The 13,062-nt window shown below is 40.1% G+C and overlaps 1 protein-coding gene across 2 annotated transcripts in view; it reads right to left on the reverse strand.

The window, feature by feature from the left end:
- The window catches only part of LOC121293834 (protein tweety homolog 2-like), a 141,785-nt gene that overhangs the window by 78,238 nt on the left and 50,485 nt on the right, over window positions 1-13,062 (reverse strand). For both annotated transcript variants that reach the window (XM_041217213.1, XM_041217212.1), the window contains exon 3: window positions 8,398-8,509. In XM_041217213.1, the coding sequence (XP_041073147.1) occupies window positions 8,398-8,509 (112 nt within the window). The remainder of the gene's footprint in view (window positions 1-8,397; window positions 8,510-13,062) is intronic.

Genomic DNA, 13,062 nt, shown 5'->3' on the forward strand with positions numbered 1-13,062 from the left:
AATAAGTATTTTGCATCTGTCTTTGCTGAAGGGAAGGATAGTGGAGTGGAGTTGAATCCTGAAAGGTTGGGGAACGAGAAATACTATTGTGGAAAGGCTTTATTTTAGTAGATAAATTAGTTAGATTAAAGGAACACAAAGCATCTGATGGGATATATCCTTGCTCCAGATGAAGGTGAGGAATGACCACGTTTAGACCTTGCTTCAAATGTGCCAGTGTACCAGAGGATCAGAGAGTGGCCAGTGCAGTGCCCATTTTTTAAAAATGGAGTCCAAGCTAATCTAGGTAATTGCACACTAATTTGTTTAACATTTTAGGGAAAATATCAGAATCCCTAGTTACCACTAAATCTGAAATGATCACATATCTAGGTAGCGAGAAATAGTCAGAAAGAGCTTGCACTGAATTTGACTGCACTTGACAAACCTCAGAATGGGTCAAGAACCAGAAAACAGACAGTAGGTACTGTCAAAAGAACCAACGCAATATGAGGAAAACTTTTCTTTTACACAGTGATTGGCAAGTCTCTGGAATGCATTGCCTGAGAATCTGCCTGTAGTGGACGTAGACTCAATTGTGGCTTTCAAAAAGATTTGGATGAGCACCTGAAGAGAAAAAACTTACAGGGAAAGGGTGGGAAAGTGACGTTAGCTGAGCTGCTCTTTAAGAGAGCTGGCATAGTTACAACAGGCCATCTGGCCTCCTCCTGTGCTATAACCATTTTATGGTTCAAATTCTACCTAAATCAACCCAGCAGTTTTAATCTGCCCTCAATTATCCATGCTTTAAACCCCTGCTGCGCACTCAGCAACACATTTTGTAAGAATAAACTCAGGCATAGCAGGAAATTGTATCAATCCATAAAAAAGAAAAAAAAGAAACGCACTATTTCTCAAGAAAGTATTCATAGTCAAGGCACACTTTTAGAATTTGCACATAATTCAAAGTTGCTTCACTTAAATTATCAGAATTTAAATGAATATCATGCAATAAAAAGAGTGCTGATTTACTGAAGTTATTTAATGTGAACCACTTGGCCATTTCTTTGAGCACAAACCAAATTAGGATTAAGAGTGGACTACTGCAGACAGAAAGCTTGTCTACACTATGAGTGCAATGTTCTGCATTTTGTTGGGAGAGAAACTATTAGAGCCAGGTTCCCACCTCAAAAGGAAAGTGAATGGCCCCTTTACCATTATTTATGGCCAATAAAGTTCCAAAACAATCTCATCTATTTCCATGTACAGACACATTCTTGAAACCAAAAATTAATCTTATTACAATTCTGAAGGCAATTTCATGATATCTATTTGGACAGAATATTCTTTAAAGTTGATTTTTTTCCCTCCTGGTGCCCAAAGAGTTTATTCTGGGACATTTTTTTTAAATATGAATTCTCTATCTAACTCTCTGCCCACTTCAAACATTTGCTTGGATGTTTAAAATAAGTATTAATAGACACACAATGCCCAATGTATAAGCAATTTGTAAAGCGAAAATGTAGATGTCTCCTTCCCTACATCAGCTTCCTTTCCTTATCAAAAGTAATTTCCAAGCAAATAAACAGAGCAAAAGAAATCTCTGAAACTGGAAAATGTAGTTAAGGAAACATCAAACTCTGCCTATGATAAACCCAGAGGAAAAACCCCATCAGGCACATGATCAGAAACACAACTTTACATTGAACAAAAGATTCCTTGTCACACCAGGATATTGGTATCAACAAGTTGCACAATCATAAGATTAAGTTCCAAAAACAGTGAGGGATTTTGTGCTGCTGATGGTGAGGGGGAGGGGGTGGGGGAAGGGCAGAGGAGCAAGTCTTAACTGATCCGGCAAAATGCTAACTACAAAAATTTTGACTCATTTCTTGGACTCCCAAGTGATTTATTTTCCTCCAGATGCTGACTGCACTAATTGACTTGAGGCTTAAAATACATACAGTACAGGACAGCAATTTAAAATGGGAATTAAATTGGCTATAACATAATTGTTTCCTCCTAAAAATCAATTAAACCTGTTCATTGGTGCCGACTCCAGTTGTGTCTCTGTGAATGCAGCATCATTTTTTTTTTACTACACAGTGCCAAATCCCAAACTGGCTCAGAGTTCACTTCTGATGGAAACTGCTCAAAGAAGCAGCCTAACCGTTAAGCAGTCATATACCATATCGACTATAACAGTGAGAAATAACCACAGAATTTACACAATCCCTGCTGCTAGTTCAACCCTTTTCAGGTTAATAGGTTCACACCAGATTACAGGTTTAGGCATTTATGGCTGGGTGAAATGCATTGCCTGTACTGCACATCCAGTTTTGGTCCAAAGGGGACACCAGTGGGATGACAAATAGCCCGGCCAAGATTTCACGTGCCTCACCCCTTCCAGTATCGACAGTACAAAGGCAGGAGACGGATGCTTGTTTCGATGTAACAAGTTACTGTTCTATATTAGACCTGGAGAAACCAGAGCCTCCTCCAGTTTAAAAAGTTGACAAAATCAAAGCCATTACAAATTCCCACAAACATCAGCTGGCCTCCAGCCTTGGCTCCATCGCTCACTCTCTCTCCATCTGCCATCCCAGACTTGCTGTATTGCTCAAACCAGAGGTCAGCTTCTTGTCCCAAACCTGATCTCCAAATAAGACTGCTTTTGTCCAACTCCACATCACAGCCCGTATCTGCCCTATCCTCCCTCTGCCCAACAACAAGTCTGGGTGGTGTGGTTGTTAAAAGTTAAAAGGGGCCCAGGTTCATTTGCTGGAAAGAAGATGCTAGATCTTCATACCTGAAGACAATGGAAAGAGCAATTGTGCTGACTATGGGTAGACTGTTAGTCTTCACGACTCGCAGAGAGGTGTTAGAATGCCAGGTCTTATATACAGTTATACTTTGAATTGTCTGTATAATTCCAAGAAAGAATGGAGTTAGATGTTTAGAGGATAGCTAATTAGCATTTCTACCTGGATCAAAGCCCATGTGATTCACATTGCTGTGGAGATGGGTTTTGGGAAGGAAAAAAGTCCATACAGAGCCACTGTGGCATCAGGTTACAGGTTTTCTAAGATATCCCTGAAGATCACAAACACAATTGAATCTGCAGCCATCTGAGAGGCAGAGAGCAGGAGATAGGAGTTGGATGAAGAGTCTGTCTTCCTCTCCACAGATGCTGTCAGACCTGCTGAGTTTTTCCAGCAAATTTTGTTTTTGTTGTAGGAGATAGAAGTAGTCAGTCCCGCACCTAAAGCAGAGAAAATACTGACTCTATTGTTCACCATGCAAAATGTGGGTGGGTGCTTGCACTCAAATTGATAGGGCCAAGTTAATGAGGATTTAAAGGAAATTGGATGATTCATTTAGTTTGGTCTAGAGGGGAGGAATCTCCCAGTGTAATTCTCACAATGAAAGTCAGATCTGGTATTAGGAGTTATTTGGTTGGGAAAGGGGAAAGGAGGCAAGCCATTGGGAGTGGAGAATAGCTTTGGACTAGTTCCGAGAGAATAAAGTGTCTGCTTAAGGGACTGCGTAAAGTGTAATCACGGTGGGAGATTTTTGGTCATTTTAAAAGCTAAATGGGAAACTTTTTTGTAGTTTAGAGTATAAGTTACTTACTGAATAGTGTTTAATCAACGATACTTCTAGTTTGCTTGTTACAGTACAAGTCAGAACTTAAGATCTTGCTGTGTAAACCTTTCAGTCACTAGAAATTCAAAAATCTTTTTTAAAGTTATTTGGTCTCTATGGTGAGCATCACAGTAAATAGAAACTAGCAAGTTTGTTACGGCCAGCAGGCAGTATGTTTGACATTGTGTTTAGAAGAATATTTCTGATTGTCCTGTCCCTGTTAGAAACAATCCTGTAAAGATGGCATCAATGGTAGGAAAGTAAAATAAATAGTTAAGCACCTTTTATAGAGTTGGTATCAATCTAACAAGGTGGTCTTTGCAGTAACCCCCAGAGGCAGCAGAGTCACTAGCAGGAATATAAATGTTGCCACCAGCTGATTATCCTAGGTCACTCGTGTAGGCCTGTGAGCTGGTTTGCCCTTGCTGCAAAGTACATCAACTCCCCTAGGCATTGGGAAAGTGCCACCTCCAAATGAAAGTCACAAATCTCAGCTTTAAGACAACTATATGTACATAATCACAATTGCTTCAGAGCTTTAGAATCTAGCCCCACGATATAAAAAGGATTGATGCTATAGGACCACATCATCAGCAATTGTTGGAGATTTGGCTAAATAGACTATGACTTTAAAATCTATTTTCACAATATGCTAGTACAGATGCTCTTTGCAATATGAGCTACCAATTGGGGTAACAGCAACTATGCCACGAAAAAGTCTTGGAGAATGTGCACAAGAACAAAAGTGCATGTGAAAAGGTCTGCACACAGGAATGGGTGTGTTTGCAAGAGAGATGAATAAAAACATAGCGCGTGCATGCATAAGAGTTTGGGAATGTTCACGTGTACGAGAGTGAGACATAGGAAAGAGAAAAAAAGAGCACAAAAGAAAGGGGTGAGAATAGGTATGTACCATAATTTTACACATAGGCTGAACTTGTATGGAAGCTTCTGGAAATGTCTTCATTTGTTTAAAATGGGCACTGATGGGCTTTTAAGATGGTTGCCAAGGGGTTGGTTTGAGGTTTGCTTATTCAACAGGTAATCAAGCTTCTGGAAAGTTCTGAATTGAATAACCATGGATGGACATAACAAGATGAATATTATCTGTGGAATTCACGCCTGCCATCGTTCAAATTTTACTCAAATTGCAGAGTCAATGGACTCCTAGGGGAGAATTTGGGCGCCACCATTTTGCGTGGCAGTGTGACATGCACCCGGCAGCGCTGAGCGCTCCCTCTGCGGGCAGGGGGAGGAGGGAGAGTTGGGGTCTGCGCTGTTTCACATGCATGAAAAAGAGCGCAGAAATCTCTCTGAGGCCCCCTCATGTGACAGCTGGGGCATGTCAATGAACTTTAATTTAAAAATTTATTCAATTTATAAACCCTTCATGAAACCTCACCCCGCCCATGGATGAGGTTTCATGATAAATGTGAAGGCTGCCTGGGCTCTTCGCCTGTCCGCCAACCTTAAGGTTGGACAGGCAGCTCAATTAATTACTTCAATTGGTTCTTAAATGGCCTTAATAGGCCTTTGACAGTTCGGCGGATGCGCAGCCGACTCCGGCGCCTGCGCAGCCGACTCCGGCACCTGCCCACCGCACGAAACATCGCAACACAGCGCCCGATGTCACCGCCCACCGACTTGAAGATTCTGCCCCCGGACTCCACGGGCAAGATTTTTCAGTCGGCGTGTGGGGGCAGGCCTGACACACTGACACGTAAAATGATACACGATGGTGTCCAGCGTGTATCCCAACATCATTGCGCTGTGTCACGATGTTTCATTTGGTGGGCACGTGGAGTTGGCTGCGTTCCCGCTGATAAGTTAATAGCCTATTAAGGCCATTAAGGAAATAATTAATGTAATTGTTAATGCTGCCCATCCAACCTTAAGGTTGGCAGGCAGGCGAAAAGGCTAAGCGGCCTTCAGGTTTTTTTAGGCAACCTCATCCACGAGCTGGATGAGGTTTCCTAAAGCTTTTATTAATTAAATACATTTTTTTTCTGAAATATCAAAGCATGTCCCATCTCATGTGAACACAGTCACGTGAAGGGACATGTTTAATTAAATTTTTACTCCATTTATTTACTAATTTCAAAAGCCCTTCAATCTCCGAGGCAACTCATGCCTCAGGGAGATTGAAGTGCTTTTTCACGTGCATGCCCGTGTAAAATGTTGGCGCGGAGCCGACCGCGGGCAACGATCAGCTCTGCAACCGTCCCCACCCACTCCCACCCGCCATCTGAAAACTTCTGGCCTATGTCTCCAGGTTGGCAGTTCAACAAAGGAAAGCTGATCAGATCAGTTATTTACCAGTTAAGTATGAAAGGCCACCATCTATCTCCTAATGTACATCAATGACCTCTAAGTTTTAAACCATTGTGGGTGGACAATGGCCGTCGACCATGTGATCAAAACTGGCTTCTGATACTTTATTATCTCAAGGCCCCGAAAAGACCTGGGCAGACTGAAGAAGAACACAAACAAGATAATAGCTGCAGGTAAAGACTGTGCCATTTTCATCTTTTAAGAACCAGCAGTTGTCAGCCAGTCTGAGAAGCAGATTCTAAAACTACCTACAAGGCATCAAGCAGCCAAAGTACTTAATCGGTTCTAGTTTCAAAGTTCATCTGAGATCCAACCTCCCAGATATTCAACTACAAGGAGACTCACAAGCTGCTATCAATCTTTTGCTTTACAAGATCCCTACTTCAACATTACACAATCAAATCCATTCAAGGAACAACTGCCCTGCCATGTAGGAGACCGGAAATTGTAAATCAGAGAATGATGTTACTGTAATCTGTAAAAGTACAACATCTTTATCTGTATATAATCTGTGCATGTGCGCGTATGCAGGAGCGCATGTGTGAGACTGTGTGCGAGATGTTGCGTTAATTCAGGGTAAGTATGTGAAAATAAATAACCTTCTTCATTTTAAACTCAAGACTTTGCTGCTGAATTATTTAAATGAAATACAAACTCCAAGGGTAAAAAAAGCCACACCTCTTTTCATTCAGAACATACTGATTACAGGCTGTCCCTGACGCTGTCCAGGACAAGTCTCGTGGAATTACATAGACAATACAGCACAGAAGACAGGTCACTTACCCAGCCATTCTATGCCAGTGATAATGCTCCATTTGAACCTGTTCTCATCCTTCCTCATCTAACATGATCAGCATAAGCTCATTTTCCCTTTCTCCATCATATGCTTATCTAGCCTTCTCCTCAATGCATCTATACTATTGTCTCAACTAATCCCTGTGGTAGCAAGTTACACATTCTCACCATTCTTTAGGTAAAGACATTTCTTCTGCATTCCCTATTTGATTTCTTGGTGACTATCTTATATTGATGGCCCCTAGCTATGCTCTTCCTCACCAGTGAGAACGCTTTCTCTATCAAAACCTTTCCTAATTTGAAGGGCCTCTTCTCATCACAAGAAAAGAGACCCAGCCTATTCACCCTTTTGTGTTAGGTATAATTTGCAGTTCTGGTATCATTCTTGCAAATCTTTTTTGCACCCTCTCCAGTGCCTCTTTTTTTTTATAAACTGGCGACCAGTACAGTATAAAGTGTTCCAAAGTGTTGCCTAACCAAGATTCAATACAATTTTAACATAACTTATTTACTCTTTGATTCTATCTTTCTGGAAATAAAGCCCTAGTTTTTGGTTTGTTTTTGCTACGGCCTTTTCGACCTGCATTACAACTTTCAATCTCTTCGCTTCACTGCCCCATTTAGTTTCTTATTTCCTAATTAATACATGACCTCCTTATTTTTCTTAACAAACTGTAGCACATCACACTTCTCTATGTTGAAATTCATTTGTCCATCATATGCTCGTTTTGCAAGTTTATTAATGTCTTTTTAGTCCTCCTTAGTGCCGACTATCCCTCTCAATTTGGTGTTGAATGCAAATTTAGAAATTCTGCTTTTAATTCCAAAGTCTAAATTGTTCATATAAATTGTGAACAATAGTGATCCCAGCACTGATCCTTGTGGTCCACACTTCCCACTTTTCAATTCCCTGAAAAGCTATCCTTCACTTCTACTCTCTGCTTTCTGTCATGCAGCCAGCCACCAATCCATTCTGCATTTATCCCTTACTATGTGCTTGACCTTATTCAGTAGTCTCTTATGTGGTATCTTATCAAAGTCTTTTTGGAAATCTAGATATATTAGATCTACCACGTTATTCTCATCTACTCTCCTTGTTCCCTTTTCAAAGAATTAAATGAGGTCAAGCAAGACATTTCCCTGTAAAATTTATGTTGACTATTCATCATTATATTTTTGGTTTCTAGATGTTTTTCCGTTTTCTCCTTCAGGACGGATTCCATAATTTCCCTACTATTAATGTTGAGGTGATTGGTCTATACTTCCCTGGACATGTTCTATCTCCCATCTTAAATATGGGTATAATGTTATGTATCCATCAGTTCCCTGGCCTTTATGCGATGAATTATTAAATACAGTAGCCTTCCAAAAAGTGAAAGATACAGGTTGCATGATTATGTGTGGTTAATATTAATGACAGCACAAGAGCCCCATGTCTGTTGAGTTTGGGGCTACGCAAATTACATTAAGATCTGTAGACACATGTAAAAACTCACGTTATCATTTATTGTGTAATATATTGGCACTAAAAAAGTGCTGAAGAAATCCATTGCAATAGATTAAGTTATTTGTTTAAGTCTAAATTTCCCACATATGAATATTGGCACTAAATAATTACCAGGTAGATGTAAAAATGAGTTGCCTTACCAAACTATCAACTCCAGCAAGTGTGTGATTAGCATTGTAGATGGAGTAGGTAAGCTGGTAGACACCATCATTTGTTTCACTGTTTCCATAGAAGCCAACCCCAACAGCAGCACTGTAAAAGAAAAATATACTTCCTTGAAAATAAGACAATATGATGGATCACTGACAGGTTACTCAACAATGGTGACAAAAAATACCAGATGGAAGAGAAAGTGAAAAACAGGTAAAATGCAATAAAGGGTTCAGATGGCATCAAGCCGTGAGTCACACTTCACGTTTTGAACCTTTCATGGCCATTAGTATATGTAATCCTTTAGCAACTGTGCAGCATTCCCAATACATTGCAAGTTGTTCTTCCCCTTAAAACCTGTCACTGCCACATCACAGAATGTCTACAGAACATAAAATTCTCTCAGATTGTGAATTGTAAATTTATTTGTGGTATTAGCATCTCTATATCTTCAAGGATATAAAGATCCTAAAACATCCACCCTGTTTCTCTCCCCATGGATGCAGCCTGGCCTCCTGAGTATTTCCAGCATTTTCAGTTTATATTTCAGATTTCTACTATCTGCAGTGTGTAGCCTTTGTTCATGAGAACACTTACATATGTACAGCTGCATATAACATGGTGACCAGACTGCACACAATACTCCAGATAGGGACATTCATCTGTTGTGGCAACGTGGGAGATGATAAATTAATCTTGTTCCTATGTGTTGATTGCAAAGTTGCTCAAAAAGCAGCCAAGCCTGAATCGTATCAAAGACGTCTCTGTTGCAGTACAGGAGGCCAGTGCATAGTAGTTCCCAAATGCAATGCAAGGACAAGAGAAGGGTGCACAGGCTGATGGGCCAAAATAATGAAGGGGTTGGAAAATAAGCACGAGGATTTTAAATTCAATGCATTGGGGAGCCTAGGTGCCGATAATAAGAAAAATTATAGGAACACTAATATTAATATGGCAAAAGTGAATTAAAGTGCAGGTTCAAATGTTACATAATGAACAAAAAATTAATGATTTTTTTAAAATGTTGGCCATGCAGCCTGTAGGAGACTTAACAGCAAGGTATGCTACTCATGCTTTTTCTCAATTAAGCTCAACTCCACAAAAGAAAAACAGGAAAAGACCTCATGAGATTTATTAGAACGAACCTGACGCTCTGGTCATGAAATTATTCCAATATTTAAACATGCATCACAGAGAACCAGTTAGTAAATTTCTCCTGGTACCAGTCAGTAGTTCTAATGTTGTTGGGATTAGTGACGTAGAATTTTAATCAAAAAGGAATCTTTTACCAAAAGCTCTTAATCCCCTTTAATAAATGAGCCTCAAGGCCACGCAAGTCAATCCATCCCCCTCTAACATGGAATTAAGTCGTCAAGATTTATGTACACTTGCAAGATATATTTCATAAGTCATTTGTCAACAAACTTTCTTTAATGAATTAGTTCACTTGCCCATAAGTTTCTAAGACCAGATCCCTGCTACAACATGTATACCCCAACCCCATTTTATCCCTTCCCGTGCCTTGCTCAAAGGGCCAATATTCAGTGATTCTGCATATTGGCCTGGATTTTGATGGCAAACTCTCAGTGTTCACCAACATTACCCCTCCGAAAGTGACCACAACTTCAAGAGTTGGTGCAAGTGCAGGTTAACGTGGAAACCCTGAGTTGCAGCCTTTTCCACACTGCCACACAGGCTGTGCTGTGGAAGCCCAGCCCCCACAGCCAGCAATCACTGAAGTCAGCTGATGTGGCAAGAATTGCCCCATTTTCCACGCTCACGTCACATCCATTAAAAATCAGGTGTAACTGGGTTTTAAATGGCAATCTGAATAATAACTAAGGCTGAACAATAGTTCTAGCCCTGAAAAATATATATATTTTTGTGGAGTGTTGTTAAATGTCACTATTAAAATTAATTGCTATTTTTTTTAAAAAACTAATTATTTTTAAATAATTTTCCTTTGAAGTTTTTTCATCATATTTCAGCTGCTAGTTTCACCCAATGTTCCCAATCTTCATTTTGCTGCATGTAATTTTTTTTTAAAAAGTGATTTGATCTTAGTGCTTTTCCCTTCCCCATTGGTCGTCGATGAGAGATCTTTAATCTGATTGGCTGCCTGGATAGGTTGATGCCATCACTGCAGCTCCACCCGAGGAATCCACTGCTAGGTTACAATCTCTCAGCGAGGCTTCCTCTGAGGTTGGAGAGAGCGCCTTGCCTTCCATGGACTGCAAAATCCAAGCATATGTGTCCATAGCATATTCAATCACGATAGGTCAGCCAAGTCAGATTCTCTCCTCACCCAAGATTCACAATTCTCTCCTCACCCAAGATTCACAATGACATTTGGATAGCGATAAAGACAGGAATTGTTCTCTAATTTGCTCTCTAACAAGACCAGTATTGGCGATGCCATGATATCCTTAGCTGAGATTGGCTGTCTCAGATAAGGGAAGAAGCCCACTGAGCCAACATCAAAGTTTATAGGTAGATTTAAATTTTTAATCCTAGTTACCGTCAGATATCTGCATTAAACCTTCAAATACTATATAAAAAATGCTTTTAAATTAATTATAATCATAAAATATCAAAAATACATACAAAAATTAATTCAACAAACGTATTTTATCTCCTCTCTTCTTACCCACCCGACGTGGGATTTTGTAGAAACAAATTTACAGGGCTGAATTATAAACCACTTGTCAAAATTAATGAGGTACATGTCTTGGGGTATTAATAAAAAAGTGTGGCTGAATCTTAAAAAGCATAACAAAAGATAATGGCCATTGCACTGATTTAACCACTTACAAATCCCAACTGCCTGTGTGTTGTTAAGATTGCCTGTCCTACACACTATCTTGGATGAGCCACACCCTTCTCCAGTTAAACAATGGCAAGGTTGAAAGCATTGCCTGCAACCTCCAACACAAACTCTATCATTGTCATGGGTTCTATCCCACCTAGCCAATGACAATCTGAATCTGACTCTGCAACCTCAGCATCCACTTCAACTTTAGGCTGAGATTCCAACTTGTTGCAAGGAATACCTAATTTTACCTCCCTGATATTGTCCATCTCTGCCATGACACAGCTAATATGCAGCTGAAACTCTCTTCATGCCTTTATAATTACAAGGTTCAACAATGCTTTCCTGGCTAGCCTCCCATCCTCAACCCTCCGCAAACTTCAATTCACCCAAAACTCTGCAGTCCATAGCCTTAGCTGCACCAGTTTTCGTTCATCAATCCCCTCACTGGCCAATATTTGGCTCCTGATTCCCCAACATCTATTTAAATTTCTCATCCTTCTATTTAAATTCCTTCATCACCTTCACCAATCGACAACCGCACCTCCCAACACTCCAATTTCAGTAACGTCTTCCAGCTCATCAATTCCCCTCTGACCAGTGCCGATCCTCACCTTCCCAACCCCACCACTGCCAGCTGTGCCTTGATCGCTTGCTCTGGAATTTACCCCTTAAATATTGCCTCCTCCTTTAAAAACACTTCTTCAGTCAAATAAAAGCAAAAAACTGCAGAAGCTGGAAATCCAAAACAAAAACAAAAATACCTGGAAAAACTCAGCAGGTCTGGCAGCGTCTTCGGAAAGGAGCACGGTTAACGTTTCGAGTCCGAATGACCCTTCAGCAGAACAGTTCTGTTGAAGGGTCATTCGGACTCGAAACGTTAACTGTGTTCCTCTCCGCAGATGCTGCCAGACCTGCTGAGGTTTTCCAGGTATTTTTGTCTTCAATCAAATAGTTAGGCATAATAACTAAATAGCTAGTTCCTCCTTGGTTTGGCATTCATTTTTTCTTTATGCCTCAGAAGCATCTTGGGATGTTTTTCCTATTTCAAAGGTGTGATATAAATGCAATCTGTTGCTCTGGCATGCAAATTTAAAGACAGTGCTGGAAATCACAATGTAATTCATTTAAAAGGAAGTACTAAGAATTTGTTTAAGTCAGTAACTCTTGTACTTCCATTTGTTTTATATCATTATCATTGATGACAGTGAGACTATACCATAAATGAGGCTGTGCTGATGCACCCAGACATGAAGAGGTGAATATGGGCACTTGGTACACAGGTCAGCAATGCAATTTCCCACTCAGTGTCTTGTACTTAGTTGGAATATACAGCTTAAAAACACTGAATATGTAACTGACAATGTTATCGTGGCAAATTCCATTGCATCAACAGTCTTGGGCAAGATTACGAAACAGCTTCTATAAACAGTTCTGTGATATAAATAATCCATAAAAGCCACGAGAAATATACTGTTATTTGAAAGCATGAGTGGAAGTGAGAGTGACAGAGAATTTTTTTTTAAATTGTTCAAGATATTTACAGACTTATTCCAGCTACTTGTGACCACTATAGGCTGCTTCACTCATCGTGTAGAACATGTTCGTCAAAAAATTGCTAAAGGATGAGCAACGTTCAGAAGTGCAACAGTATGCATTAAGCATTACATACCAATTGTATCACACTCTTCTACAAGCCTTAGGCCATCAATTCAGGGCAGTACAATCACTCTATGAAGATGCATTGATTTCACTGCCGATCTGCAGTAGCAATTGTACACCATCAATATTAACATGACCAAAATGGCACTTGGTATCCACCATTTCTCAGTTCCCCATTCACAAA

Source organism: Carcharodon carcharias, chromosome 22 (genome assembly GCF_017639515.1).
Source record: "Carcharodon carcharias isolate sCarCar2 chromosome 22, sCarCar2.pri, whole genome shotgun sequence".
Taxonomy (NCBI): Eukaryota; Metazoa; Chordata; class Chondrichthyes; order Lamniformes; family Lamnidae; genus Carcharodon; species Carcharodon carcharias.